We start from the raw sequence: 16,895 nt of genomic DNA on the forward strand, positions 1-16,895 counted from the left end.
CCTGACACAGCGCGTCTCTTTTTCTTTTGCCGGCAGGATTAGTGGAAACACTCCCCTCACGACGGGATGCAAATAACCTTTCACTTCAAAAAGCACACGGAGCGGCCAACTTTTCCACGTCTGTCACCTCCGAGCGCACGCGGCGGCGGCTTTAGGATCCACGAAAGAGAGCTGAATGGAAAATGCCGACACTAGTGCACTTGAATTTCCCGTTGTGCTGAAAGCACTGATTCGACACATTCAGATTGTTCTTAAGTGCTGCGTGCGTCAAAACTTTTGCCACATGCGGTGCAAGAAAATTAATAATAATGCACAAATAAAATATGAATATTTTTTCATTTAGGAGACATTTTTAACAGTATCTACTGAATGCAAGCAGCTTCTACAGTCAATGCAATGTGTTGCAATGATCACCTCAGTATGCATTAATTATCTCACAAAAATAAATATAGTCATTATTTTGTGCAAATCAGTCTGATCAAGAAGAAAAATCATGGTTCATTCATCACACTGGAAATGGAAGGCCAAGACGAGAGCACTGCATTATGGGAATGCATCTCTCAAGAAATATGTATAGCCATTATTTAACACCTTTTGCCTTACACACTGATTTAACCTGGTTAAAAAAAAATCAAAGAAAGAAAAACAAATTAGTTTCTTTCTCTCCAATGAAACTTGAAGTCAAACGGAGCCGGAGGACGCGGATCGACACGTCAGTCTGTCGTATCCCACGGTCGAGATTAACACACTCTCACAGAGAGCTTCCCCACCGGGATCTTTTCATTTACCGCTTATTGTTTCATGTTTTACTCGTTTATGCTGCTTTTCTGTGGTTTTAATGCATGGGATTAAAAAAAAGAGACAAATTCAGGTCACGACCCTCCTGAAGGAAACTAATGCGATTGGTCTGATTCTCGTGAACGTGTGTGTGTGTGTGTGCTGCTCATTTCTGCAGTATGCATGGGATTTTTGCATGCATTCATGCAAAATAACCACAGCAAATCTGAGCAGCAAATCTAATAAAAATATTACAAAAAATTAAGACTTTCGTCAAATAAAATAGAAACAGTCCCAGCACTCATTGTGAGATAATTAACATAATAATACTAATAATAATTAGCCTTTTTGAAACAGCCTTTCATTTCCAGTGTGATGATGTAAAATCAACACAAATTAATTGACAAAGCTACAAAATAAAATAAAATAAATGACTATTATAACAGCCAGGAGTTTCTGTAAGCAAGCCAATTCTTAAAGTCCTTGATGGAAAACCACTTCTAAAGAAAAACCCACAATGCATCAGACCAGAGATCTTCTCAAAAATATTACTCTGTGCACTGCCTGCTATTTTTTTAGTAGTAGTATTTGAAATAATATGTAGTATGCTGCAGTATGCATGTTAATGCATGACTAATGTTGAATGTTTAATACAGAATCACAAAACAAATGCATGTTATTTTATATTTTTAAGGTTTTCCATCAAAGAATATATAAAATAACTGCACTTATGTTGCGAGATGATCATGCATCTGTATTAAACATTAAAAAACTAGCCATGCATCAACATATTGTTTCAAATACTACTTTTTAAAAACAGCAGAGTAACATTTTTGAGAAGATCTCTGGTCTGATGCATTGCAGTTTTCCATCATTTCTTCTGTGTTAACTCAAGGACACACAATTGCAAGACATTATGCGCATCTTCAGCAGCAGTCAAACACCCCAGCGACACACACACACACACACTTCTCTTCAGCATGCAGCGTAACCGCGCGCAGCAGCGTTTCGGCTCAGCGGATGGACGGACAGGTGCGTCTAAGGATTCCCAAATGCACTGCAACATTCCCAGCAGCATTCCCTGCATCTCCCTCTCTCTTTAAACACACATCAGGCCGGATCGCAGGGATCTGCACGTTCGGCGCCGGTCTGTAAGGGGTTAAGTGTTTCGTGCCAGCATCTCATTTGCATACGGTGCTTTCAGTTTTTTTTCGCCCCCAAAAAGTTGGCAGCACTCCTCGTTTTCCATAATGCCAGCATTTGGGAATTGTGCGTGGAATGAAGCCGATCCAATCTCCTGCCTGCGACATGCATTTTCATTAATTACAGCCTTGTCAGCAAAAGCATTATCGAAGCTGAATATGAAAATGCTAATGAGCGCTCATTTACATATTTTTCTTTGTCGGAATGTCATTAATTATTACGTTTTATGATGATGAATGCAGCTGTCGATGTTCTCCCAAGCATAATTAGCTATCAGAATGCACAGATATGATCAGCGCCGAGTCCGAAACTTATGATCCCGGGAAAGTTTCCGAGGCCGTCCGATCCCGGTTGACGTCGACGTGGCTGACACAAAAAATAACCCGCAAAAAAAAAAAAAAAAGCAGCTTAATTAATGCAGTCCTTAATTACTACAGCATGATGTCAGCGACTTTAATTAAGAATTGGCTTGGTTACAGAAACTCCTGGCTGTAATAAAAGTCATTATGGAGCTGAGCTCCAAAACCCTTCAGTTAGATGTGCACTGCTCATTAACACACACACACACACACACACACACAATGCATGCTCATCTCCAAGGATCTGGCTTAAAATCTCATCCGACTTTTCACTTTTTTAATAATAACCCAACCTCTGTGCTTTTGCACTTTTCTTTCCGGTCGGGGAAAACGACAGAATCCAGTTCATGTGGCTCAGCCGCTGGGATCAGTGTTTATCAGTAAAAAAGAAAAACAAGGCGCGGCAGATGGGGCTATTACACATGACCAAACCGATCCATCAGGACTGAAGGGCCCAGGTGCAGCCCAGCCGCGCAACAACGCGTCATTTCACAGTCTGTCACACACACACACACACACACACACTCACGGTCCTACATGAGCGACCCGGCGCTGCTCCCGCGAGGGCTCATCTGCACACACACACACACACACACACACATGCGTGGTCCTACATGAACGGCCTGGCCTGCTCCCGCGAGGGCTCATCTGTAGTTCCTGCCTGACTGAGCTTGACCTGATGTCTTCATCAAACACACACACTTACACACACACACTATGGTAATCATTCATGCTACCATCACTGTACCATGGTAATTTTTGTGCATGCAACAGTGTCTTGTTTAAAGCTTTTTTCCATGTTTATTTGTCTTTAGTGTTTAATGTTGCTGTTTGTGCATGAAAAAGAGTTTCTGAACTCCCTGAAATTGAGTTTTCTTCACAATATTCCTCATTTAAATAATTAATGCGCAGAATAAAGGGGCGGGGCCTGGTTGAGTTAGTTAGTAGTGTGTTGAAACTGGCGGTTATGGTAAGGGGCGGGACATTTCCCAAACACCAATCACAACACACTGCTCCAGCCGACCAATCAGAGCGCATTGTGCTTTTCAGAAGGAGGGGCTTCATAGAGACAGGAACTAAACAGAGCGTTACTGACAGACTGGGAAGAGAGGAGCTGAACAATGAGGAAAATAATCCACATTCAATCTAGTAGAGCACAAAAACAACATCAAGAAAGACCTTAAATGAAATTTGGTCTAATAAATTGTGTCATTTTGAGATCATTATCATGATAATATTAATAATAATAGCCTGTCTTTCTCTCTGATTAGTCTAGAGGCGTGTCCTAAAGCAGTGAACCAATCAGACGCTTTCTCCCAGGAACATCAGGACGCCTTTCTCCTGCATTCCAGATGCCAGAGCTCCATAAACACGGCATTTACAGTCCTTCTACTTTAACAAACACAACTGCGTCTGCACTAATGTGGTCTGAAGATCGATTTTACACTCATCATGTAGTTTAGATTTCTGATAAACACATCCCTTGTGGACATTTACCACGGTGCGGCTGTAATTTACTCCAAAATATGAATTAATGTTATTACTATGGGTATATATGGAATAATCACAATTTGTAATGATTTAAAACTTTAACACTGTGTCAAAATGAAGCATTCTTGAAATTAAAATAATTAAATATTTGTTTTTTTGTCACAATTTAGGCAGAAAAAAAAAATAACTTAAAGAAAAACAATAATATTAAAAAAAGTCAAAAGGCTAAAAACATGTATCACTTGTATCACCCAGCTCTAATGCTGTAATGGTTACCATGGTAAATGTTCATAAGGGATGGATTCATCTGTTTGTCTGTTGAGAAGCGATCTCTTTAGATTTGAGCGTATGGTCAATTTACACCTAAATGTCCCTGTAGATTCCCTCTGCGGGAGTGACGGATCCACCGCGCTCCACGTCTCATCGGCACGCTGTCAGATCGACCTCAGACGCCACAGAACACACACCTCGCTCGCTCTCTCGCTCGCTCTCTCTCCAGCCGCTGGGATGAAGGAACGTGTTAATGAGATCGGAGGAGGTGAGGAAGAGCAGGTGACGGGAGGGTCGCAGGACTTCAGGACCCTCCAACCCTTGAACCCTCCTGACCGTCTGTGTGTGTGTGTGTGTGTGTGTGTGTGTGTGTGTGTGTGTGTGTGTGTGTGTGTGTGTGTGTGTGTGCGCGTACACACTGATGAGTGTAACAGACATCTATAAAACACATTACCAGCATAACACTTACATATATGATTGTACTTAATATTATTATATTAAAACACTGACATTAATTTATTTATAAAAATACATGACTAATAATTAATAATATCAACAAATGAAATAACATAATGTAACATGAAATCATTTTAATTTATCACATTTATCTTACTTATCTTACTTATATGTATGCATATTAGTTTTTATTTTATATTTACATGGACTTTTGCTCTCATTATTGTTTGTGCCATTAGACACTTAAATGTTATAATATAATATAATATAATATAATATAAAGATACATTGCTTTTTTAAATTAAATTAAATTAAATACATTTGAAGTTTTAGTTAAGTTTTGAACAAAAATAAATAAATAATATAAATAATATATTATAATAAATAATATAAATAAAATAAATAAATAACATAATATAAATATAAATAATAATACATAATTTTAATGATCTTTACATATAATTTAGAGCTAATATTATTATATTAAAATATAGTAATATATTAATAAAGTAATTTATAATTATATTATACATTTATACATAAAATTGATTTATAACACATCAATAATACTTTATAATAATAATATTAACAACTAAAGGTACATTCATTAAAAATCCATAATTATTTTTTTTTTTACATTTTGATAAAAACCAACAAAAATATAAACAATATATAATTTTAATAACCTTTACATATGTGCTTGAGCTCTAAACAATCTTTTTTTAATAAAATCCTGATATCAATTTACATATATAATAATAATTTATAATATATAATAATAATTTATAATGATATTAACAAAATACATGAATAATAATTTATAATGGTATTAACAAATTAAACAATTTAATAATAATTATTACATAATTTAATTATATATAATTTATTTTTAAATACAATAAATATACTACTAATAATACATTTAATATTAATAAATGTAATTTATATGAATGATATATAATTTTTTATAACAAAAAACTCAAAAAACTCAAAATTCATCATAGATAGATAGATAGATAGATAGATGAAGTCCAGTGTTATTGTTGCTCAGAAAGCAGAACACAGTCACTCCCATCTTTTTTTTCATTCCACATCATTTCAAAAAAAGTCCTCTAATAAATTACGAGCAATCACAGAGGTCAGCACTTTTCAAACAAACTTCTCTATATGCATAAAATACTGCAGGCCGACAGGAAAAAATGCTTGCTGAATAAACAGCAATAAAGTATTTGTGTCTGAAAACTGCTTGCAGGAGACAACAAGAATCCGGCGGCTCTTAACTGGGCCTCGCAGAGACCAAACCTGCTTACCAGTCTGGAACTTTTGTGTGCTTCATTTAGCAGGTACATGACAGGAGGAGAACAGTGTGCTGGTGTGGACTGCACCTGCTCACACACACACACACACACACACACACGCTGCCCGGCCCTCCAATGCCAACAAACATCCTAAAAGTGAGTCGCTATTCCGCTGTGATTAGTCCTTATTAAACACCTCGCCGTTATTACAGACTTCAGCCAATGTTTTGATTACGTCCATTAACACACACACACACACACACACACACGCTCCGTAATTCAGCCGCTTGTTCTGCAGGCGTGCTGAGACTCACAGGTCAGTTTAAAATGAATGGATGTGTTTCAACAGGAAATACATCATCACAGGCAGGGAAACTGAGCATATCGAACACTTTTCATTGGGTATTTTTAAAGTAGACAGAAATATTGAGATTTTACAACAAAACAACAACGTGCAAAATATTTTTATTCATTGCATACTAATAAGTTCCTTTAAGGTCCACATTTATGAAAGAGGGAGACTGGGTCACATGGTTTAAGTCAAGCTTAATTAGTCCGGGGTGATTATCTGACTCACTGACCATGTGCTCACTGGATGAGACTGAGACGCCAGCGGCAAAGCACAGCATTGTGGGTAAATGAGTGCATCCGCTCAGAGTGTGATGTGACCTGTCCCGGTGCGTTTCACCGGATAATACCGCTTTAAAGCCACAAACTACTGAACAAAGATCCAAAAATGACTCTTTCAAGAAACACAATCCGGCATGAATCATGAATCAAACGCCACCAAAACCACAGCCAGCAGGACTGATTCCCAAATGAATCTGATTCAAACAAATCATCAAAAGAAAAGCCAAACAATCAGAACAATCAGCAATCCCATCATGCTCAGCTGCAGGCGAGTTTCTCGACTCTTACCTGCTAATCTGGAGTTGACGTACGGTGGAGAGATGCTGTCATGTGACCCCAGGTCCCGACTGGGCATGTGACCGTATTGAGAGCCGTCAGCGTAATTCTGCAGGGGTCAAAGGTTAAAGGTCAAACAAAGGGATATTTTTATATTTCGAATAAGACACGTGGTTAAATAAGGTAAATATCAATAAATATATACATTATGATCCAAAAATAAATGACAGTTTTTCAATTATATTATATTTTATTAAGCCTATACATGGTTTGAAAAGATAATACTATGAATTAAAATTCAATAAATATATAAATGATAAAATAAAAAATTATACTTAAATTTAAATTCATGACACAAACAATAAAGAGAGAGAAAATCCATGTATTTTAAAGAGAAAAACATAAAATAAATATTAATATGCATGTATATGGTTCAGTAAGCTAAACATCCTAAATTAAAATGACAATAAATAAATAAATGGTAAAATAAAAGATAATACATGCATGATAAATTATATATATATATATATATATATATATATATATATATTATAATATCCATCTTATATATTATTATTATCAATATATTATTGATTTTATTTTTAATTTTAACATAAAATCAAAATAAATTAAAGGAATAATTCACTCAAATTTATTACTGAACAATACCAATAAAAAAAAAAACTATACTAAAAATGATTCATCCAATATTTATGCTAAATTTTTAGGACAATTAAATACATTTAAATCCCTAAATTCTCATTATTGTAATCAATTTTACTCATGTTTGTTTATCTAATTAATTTTTAAATACATTAATGTATAATATAATATAATATAATATAATATAATATAATATAATATAATTAATTAATTAAAATAAATAAATATATTTCTCTTATATACTATCATTATCTATATATTATTATGATGACAATTTAGTGGTAAAACCAAAAAAAATATATAATATAATATAATAATTCATTTAAATTAATTAAATAATTAATTAATTTAAATAAATAAATATATTTCTCTTATATATTATCATTATCTGTATATTATTATGATGAGAATTTAGTGTTAAAACAAAAAAACATAATATAATATAATAGCTAAAATACACATAAATAATAAAATGTTTATTGTAGTGTGGCCCTATTTAAACAATTTACATATACACACATGGTTCAAAAACATAAATATTAAATTAAAATGACAAAAATAGTAATGCATGATAAACAAATAACATAACATAATGCAGCTAAAATAACTTATACAGTTAATAATACAGTTGGTCTTATTTTGCACAATGTAATAACTTGTTTCACCACTGAAACGACTTTCCTTTTTGCCTGACATCACAAATATCTCTTTCTCTCCAAACACCTTCCTCTATATCAGTTTTTTTAATGTCCACTTTATGATTTAATCAAATCTTGACCCTGTCCAGCCTTACATTTTTTCCCAGCTGAATATTCATAAATAGCTGGCATAAATTACATTAGTTCACAGGTCATATGCTCAAGAATAATGTCAGTCTTGAGTGTGGCTTTCAAGCTAAATTAGTGTTAAAAACGAAAGTGTGTCGCGACACCCTCAACCTTTGACTGTCATTCAGGTGTAAATGTGCTTTATTTCCCTTCATCTACAGTTAAAGAGTCTTGACTCTCACTCCGGGTCACTGGAAATAAAGTGTGTTGACGTTCCAGCTCTGGGAAGTTCATTCACAAAGACGGCGCATGAAAAGTTCACGGGATGTTTTACATGAGGGTGAAGATGTGAATTCATTTGCATTCGGCGGACGTGTGGAGCGCAAAGTTTGTCCGGCGTGTGAAAGTGCTCCGTAAGCACGTCCTTGATTCACCTCTGCAGACCTGAGCACTGCTTCTGCTGACGGCAGACGCTTCCCGCTCTCAAGACCCTATCAAAGCCACCTCTGACCTTTCAGACGACGCCGTCAGATCCAGAGGCCAAGAGGAACCGTGTCAAAATAATGCGCAAAAGTGCAACAGAAATCGGCGAAAGAAAAGACAACCGTGATCCAAAACCTAGTGAGCTGACTACATCATCATAGATGAGTCATTCCCATAATGCACTGCAACTAGCTCAAAATGCAAGAATGTTCATCCAAGGTGGCGGATGAGAAACATTAGTATTAAATGTTTAAATTTCATTTCAACGTTGATAAAAAACTATTACTTTCATGACAATTAAACACATTTTAATCCCTAATGAACTTTACTTCCAATTAATTTCTAATTAATTTTGTATTTCAATATAATATAATATAATATAATCATTTAAATTAATTAGATAATTAATTAATTTAAATAAATACATATATTTCTCTTATATATAATCATTATCAATATTATTATGAGAATTTAGTGGTAAAAACAAAAAGGTTTGTTTTTCTAATTTCAATTATTATTTAGTAATTTTAGTAATTTCAAAAATCAAAATAAATTAAAGGAATAATTCACTCAAATTTATTACTGAACAATGTCAATAAAAAATTATATTATAAATGTTTCATCCAATATTTGTGCTAAATATTCATGACGATTAAACATTTAAATCCCTAAATTCTCATTACTGTAATGAGTTTTACTCAGATTTGTTTTTCTAATTAATTTCTAATTAATTTTGTTTTTCTATATAATATAATATAATATAATATAATATAATATAATATAATATAATCATTTAAATGAATTAATAAATTTAAATAAATAAATATATTTATCTTATATATATTTATCATCTTATAATATTATCATTATCAATATATTATTACAATGTGAATTTAGTGGTAAAACAAAAAGGTTTGTTTTTCTAATCTAAATTATTATTTAGTAATTTCGAAAATCAAAATTCACTCAAATTTATTACTGAAAAATGTATTTTAAAGAGAAAAATATAAAATAAATATTAATATGCATATATATGGTTCAGTAAGATAAACATCCTAAATTAAAATGACAATAAATAAATAAATGGTAAAATAAAAGATAATACATGCATGATAAATAAATTATATATATATATATATTATATATATATATTATAATATCCCTCTTATATATTATTATTATCAATATATTATTACAATGTGATTTTAGTAGTTAAAAAAAGTTTAATTTATTTAAATTAATTAATTAATTTAAATGATTATATTATATTTTATTATATTATATTATATTATATTATATAGAAAACAAAATTAATTAGAAAAACAAACCTGAGTAAAATTCATTACTGTAATGAGAATTTAGGGATTTAAATGTTTAATCGTCATGAATATTTAGCAAAAATATTGGATGAAACATTTATTACTGAACAATGCACTATATTTTTGCTAAATATTCAAGACAATTAAACATTTAAATTCCCAAATTCTCATTACTGTAATGAATTTTACTCAGGTTTGTTTTTCTAATATATATATATATATATATATATATATATATATATATATATATATACATACATACATATAGGAATAATTCACTCAAATGTCATTTATTTCTGAGCAACATCAATACGAAACTCTCTTAAAACTATTTCACCCAATATTTGTGCACTATATGCATGTTTTTTATGCTAAATAGAGTTAATGTGTCATGAGTTGAGCAACACGTTAACGTCAAACTCTATTGGCATCAATTGTGAGTCCAAATTAGTCAAAATTTATTGCCAGTACAGCAAGATTTAGAGCAGAACATCCACGTTTCACACGTGTCCGAGGTTTGAACACTGAAACCAAAAGCGTTTATAAATGTGTAAAACTCACTTTTGTTGAACGAACTCCATTTCCCCACGACGAACTCGCTCTGTCCTCCAGATCTACAGAGAAAAACAGAAAACAACTCATTTCACTCATCAATTGATTCATAAATCCTGCTCAAATCTGCACTGAAACGAAAGATTGAGTGTCCTAATTAAATAAAAACAGCTGCCATTCAGACACATTTCCCACAATGCCGCTGTAATGAAGGTCGTCTGTGACATAAATGTGATGTTTACATACAGCAGACCCCGTTTGTACAGGTCTAATCCTAATGACGGAGAAACAATACAACAATGTACACTTTATAAAGGCCGTAATTAACGGCGCGCATGTGGCTTCTGTCTTTACATTGTTTCTGGCTCTTTTTCTTCCTGGCTTTATTGAATCGCCCACTGCGAAACTCCCGAAAACCTCTTCTTTCTGCGCTTCGACAAATTCTCTCCCACTCACAATGAGACCTCAATCAAAACACGCTTCCTTTCTCGAGCCGCTCGTAAAACTTCACTTCAAAGCGGCCCTCGGAACGGCGGCGCATGAAAGACGCGCGCTCTTTGTTAAGACGCTCATTTATCGTAAAGTCAACAGCTGATAAAAGGAGCCTCCATTCAGCGAGCCGAACGCACAAGCGCACGGGCCTTCGTGACTTAAAGATAAACAAACAGCTTTAAAATAAGCTCAGATGAAACGGTTAAAAGCAGCAGATCTGTCATCGCGAGCACTGACGTGGGCCGACGGCCAAAGCGGAGACAAAAAAGACGCAGGTACAGACTGTCATCGGCTCTCATGACATTCACACAGACAGATTCCCACTAATCCCAAACTATCCCACTAAATGAAAGCGTGTCCAGGTCACATTGCACTCCAAAACAACAGAAATAAAAGCTTATTTTGAGAATTTTTTAACTTTCATGACAATTAAAGTTAACTTTTAAGCAGTTAAGTTAATAAATAATTTAGTCATTTGAAAAACTATAGGAATAATTCACTCAAAAATATCATAAGATATAAATATCTAATTTCAATGAGGTTTTTTAGTCATGTCACAATGCAAAAAAAAAATTGTTACACATTTGACATCATTTCCTGTCATAGTCTCTCATAGTCGCTGGATCTGAGGTCACACACACACACACACAACACACACACGTCTCCAGTCCTCTAGAAGGGTTTCTCTCTAAAAGCCAGTTCAGGTGAGACATAATGAATTTATTTCACACACACACACACACACACACACACACACACACACACACACACACACACACACATCCATTATTTATCAGACTCTCTGTAACTCTCTCTGTAATTTATTACTCTGAATCTCTCTCCTTATCAGCTACTGCCCACACATTCCCATACACACACACACACACACACACACACACCTTTCACCTCTCAAACCTCTCCTTGCACCTGGGGTCTCACTGCCTAGGGCCAGAACAGACCAATAGAACCACATAACACACACACACACACACACACACACACACACACACACACACACACACACACACACACACACACACACACACACACACACACACACACACACACACACAGAAATTGCAGCTCCATCTTAGTGCAGACGGATGGATTTGGGGAGGAGTGATGAAAAAGAGAAATATGAAAAGATCTGTGCGTGTGTGTGTGTGTGTGTGTGTGTGTTTCAGTCAGGGTCTGAAATTACTCATTTATACACCAATCTCTGGCACATTAACGTGAGGTAAAACCACAATATTCTCATCCACACATGTGATAAAATCACAAATGAAATCTCATTAATATCTCAAATGTTTCTCCTAGAGAGCGATGGAACCAAATGGAGACTCATGCCAAAGTCTCTTGTGTCTCCTACACCAAATTCAAATATATAATATAATATATATATGTATATTATATATATTAGAGGTCGCGTTAAAGGTGCCGTAGAACGTTCTTTCACAAGATGTAATATAAGTCTAAGGTGTCCCCTGAATGTGTCTGTGAAGTTTCAGCTCAAAATACCCCATAGATTTTTTTTAATTAATTTTTTTAACTGCCTATTTTGGGGGATCATTAACTATGCACCGATTCAGTGCGTGTCCCCTTTAAATCTCACGCTCCCCGCCCCCCGAGCTCTTGACTATAAGTGCAGTAATACAGTGCATAAACAAAGTTCACACAGCTAATATAACCCTCAAATGGATCTTTACAAGATGTTCGTCATGCATACTGCATGCATGGATCAGATCATGTGAGTAAAGTATTTATTTGGATGTTTACATTTGATTCTGAATGAGTTTGATAGTGCTCCATGGCTAAAGCTAACATTACACACTGTTGGAGAGATTTATAAAGAATGAAGTTGTGTTTATGCATTATACAGACTGCAAGTGTTTAAAAATGAAAATAGCGACGGCTCTTGTCTCCGTGAATACAGTAAGAAACAATGGTAACTTTAACCACATTTAACAGTACATTAGCAACATGCTAACAAAACATTTAGAAAGACAATTTACAAATATCACTAAAAATATCATGATATCATGGATCATGTCAGTTATTATTGTTCCATCTGCCATTTTTCGCTGTTGTTCTTGCTTGCTTACCTAGTCTGATGATTCAGCTGTGCACAGATCCAGATGTCCTGCCCTTGTTTAATGCCTTGATCATGGGCTGGCATATGCAAATATTGGGGTCATACATATTAATGATCCTGACTGTTACGTAACAGTCGGTGTTATGTTGAGATTCGCCTGTTCTTCGGAAGTCTTTTAAACAAATGAGATTTACATAAGAAGGAGGAAACAATGGAGTTTGAAACTCACTGTATGTCATTTCCATGTACTGAACTCTTGTTATTTAACTATGCCATGATAAATTCAATTTTTGATTCTAGGGCACCTTTAACCGAAAATTTTCCGTCATTGACGGAATTTTTTTTGCAGTGACGATCAAATCTGAAGGCCTTCCGTCATTTTGACAGATTAAACTGAGGCTGATGTAACTTTAAACTGTAATTCCCACCCCTGTCCAGATGGTGGCGAGTGCGCTCCAATGTGGCAGCAGAGCGTGAGTTCAGTCTCCAGAATAAAATGAAAACGATGCTTTAGATTACACACAGGCAAGCACCTAATTTAAATCCATTTTATAATAATAAAGTTATAATACTTATACTGACATAATTAAGTTTCTAATCCAGTTTGTTTTGTTATTTTTATTTACTATCAAATTTATGGTCAACGAATGGCTTTTCTATGTTACGTGACATTGTTTCCAACACTGATTGACCAGATTAGGCCGTGATACAGATTTCGGTAGATACTGTATCTTGCAACATATGTTCTGATGTTCATTCATGTTTGTTTCGTTCTGTAAAGTAGTAAAGAGGAAGAGATGATCGCGTTCACTCATGATCCGCGACAACTGTTCAAGATGAAAACTGAAAAGTGACGCAGTCTTTGTTCAACTTTCTTTTCATAATATAAATAAATGCATAGTTTAGGCTATGTAGGATTGTAACTAATTTGCATAATTACAGCCTATGATCTTCATTGGCTGAACTCCTTTGCCCCGCCCTCAAACACTGTAGTTGTATCTGAGACTGGAAGAGTTTGGTTGGTGTTGTTCATGTCGAGAAGACGCTGTTTTCCACTTCGATGAGATTGATACGGTAAAACTGTTACTGTTCGTATCACTGTGAATCAAGAGCTGCGATTCAGATATGATAAGCAGTGTTTGGTTTCTGACCAATCACAACAGACTGGGCCATCTGACCAATCAGAGCAGAGCTGGCTCTCGGAGAGGCGGGGCTTAGAGAGACCGAATCCTTGATTGAACCGTTTCAGACACTGTGAGAAAAGAGCTGATGCTGCAGTGGATATTATGAGAAAATTGGTGTTTTTTGACCTTGGATGAATGTGAACCTGTTGTAAGAGAATCAAAACAAAATGAAAAGCCTTTAAAATAGCATAAGGCACATGAGATAAAGTGGATACTCCAATAAAAAAGCAACTGAGAACTCAAAGAGAAACCTCTGAGCAATAACATGTCTTCTAGGCAATTTCAGTTTAATGTGCCTCATTAGCATGACAGATATCCTGGTTTAGTTCACAAGGAAAATGGCGCACAATCTCTCTGTTCAGAAACACAGAACCTGCATCGAGTCCAAACCCTCTCAGAATCAACGTTTTTATTTGAAACGCTTCAGTGCTGTGAGACGTCTGCTTAAAACCGCTCTGATCTACTGGAGCTGGTGCCAGATCGAACTTCTGCTTCTGTGTTTTCAATCAGATCTGAATGACATTTAATTGATCAAAAATACAGTAAAAATGTGAAATATTTTTATAATGTAAAATATCTGTTTTCTATGTGAATATATAGTAAAGTGTAATTTATTCCTGTGATCAAAGCTGAATTTTCAGCATCATTACTCCAGTCTTCAGTGCCACATGATCCTTCAGAAATCATTCTAATATGCTGATTTGATTGATCAGTCAATCAATCAATCAATCATTGACATCACAGCGGTCTCATGTTCAGGACATGATGGAATATTGTTTTATTAGGAAGCTTAAATATTGTTTTGCATCTAATATTGAAGTGTGTGTGTGTGTGTGTGTGTCCAGCCCCTCGTCAGCGTCTAATGAAGTTAAAGTGACAGATGAGTGTGTGTGTGTGTCTTTCACAGATGAAATTAAAGCTCCTGACACAAAACAGACTCATATTAATAGTGTTACGTGTGCTGTGAGACACAAACAGAGCCTGTCTCTCTCTCCCTCTCTTTCTCTCTGTCTATCCCTCCTTTCATCTGTCGCTCTCTGGCCTTCAACTCAAAGCAGAAGAGACAGAAAACAAGAGGTAAAGAGAGCAGATGAGAGAACGAAACCTTTAGGAATATTAGCAAGTGTTCACTGTAGATAGAGAATGTATACTTCAAAATAAAATAAAATGTCTGTTATTGCATTAAAAACAAACTGCATTTGTCTTGTTACCTCGTCACATAATGACATAATGATATTTACATTTTCAAAACAAACTCATTCTACATGATTTAAAAGCTGGTTTCCTCATGGGCACCTAAAAATGTCCTCAAAAGGACAAAGATTTTGGATTTTACCATCTTTGTGGGGACATTTTGTCCCCATAACGTAGGATTTATCTGAACCACACACACACACACACACACACACACTGTGACGGTGGGTCATTAACCGAGACCTCCGCTGTCAGCTGGACTCCCAACATGTCAGTATATCAGACAACCCATAAACCCCTGCTCTGATCCAGCACAGACCTCATGAGCTTAATAACAGAGCTGTCACACACACACACACACACACACACACACATTAACTCACTCACACTCACTCAGTCACTCACTCACTCACACACTCTAACTCACTTGCTCACAGCCACTCACACATTCACACACATTAACTTGCACACACTCTCATTCATGCTTGCACATGCACACACTCACACACACACACACACTCATGCTTGTGCACACACACTCACACTCACACACACACACGCTCACTCATACACACTCTCACTCATGCTCGCACACACACACACACTCAAGCACAGAGAGGTTTGTATTGCTATCTTAGTGAGGACATTGCATAGACTTCCATTGATTTTATATCAGGTCAATGATATTTTCTATCCCCTAACCCAGTGGTTCCCAAACTGGGGTACGTGATGTGACAAGAGGGGGTACGCGAACAAAATGCTTACTTCATTTAATTCTATCTTAAAGTAATATCAAAATCGAGCATGTATTTCTAACTGCCAAAATGCCGTAAATCCAGTACATTTAATCAAATTACCTCATCATTTGCAGTCAAAAATGAGCAGCATGCATATGATAGATCGCATGCCGAATCTGATGCCTTAAATCGCGCTAAATTACTGTCGTTCTCGACAATGTACCTTTGTAAAAGTGGGGATTTAGCACTTGCATGAAGAACAAATAAAGACACAGATAGTGGATTCATTTAAATTTAAGACTCAAACTTTCTCCGATACAAAAACATACCTTGTGTGAGTATTTAATGATAATAACGAATGCAAATGTTCCCAAATATGCACATGACTGCAAACGTGACATTATTATACAACAGGTCAAAAAACAAAACGTAAATTTTAAACACAGTACTGTCAGTATTTACTCTATTTTGCAATGAAATAATAAGGAAAACCACAGCAGAACTACAACACACGTCTGTGTTTCGCGAACAATTCTGCGGCTTTGAACGAATCATGAGAGTCAATGATTCACTGATTCATTCACAGCCACTTGCTTCGTTACTGAATGAATGACTTGATGACTCACTCATAAAAACAGTGACTTGCTGCCAC

The 16,895-nt window shown here is 35.2% G+C and overlaps 1 protein-coding gene across 7 annotated transcripts in view; it reads right to left on the minus strand.

The window, feature by feature from the left end:
* Positions 1 to 16,895, minus strand: part of LOC125252597 (transcription factor 4-like) — a 179,629-nt gene that overhangs the window by 122,880 nt on the left and 39,854 nt on the right. For all 7 annotated transcript variants that reach the window (XM_048166028.1, XM_048166027.1, XM_048166032.1 and 4 more), the window contains 2 exons: positions 10,554 to 10,606; positions 6,773 to 6,869 (listed from right to left, as the gene is read on the minus strand). In XM_048166028.1, coding sequence (XP_048021985.1) covers positions 6,773 to 6,869; positions 10,554 to 10,606 — 150 coding nt within the window. The remainder of the gene's footprint in view (positions 1 to 6,772; positions 6,870 to 10,553; positions 10,607 to 16,895) is intronic.

Source organism: Megalobrama amblycephala, linkage group LG18 (genome assembly GCF_018812025.1).
Source record: "Megalobrama amblycephala isolate DHTTF-2021 linkage group LG18, ASM1881202v1, whole genome shotgun sequence".
Taxonomy (NCBI): domain Eukaryota; kingdom Metazoa; phylum Chordata; class Actinopteri; order Cypriniformes; family Xenocyprididae; genus Megalobrama; species Megalobrama amblycephala.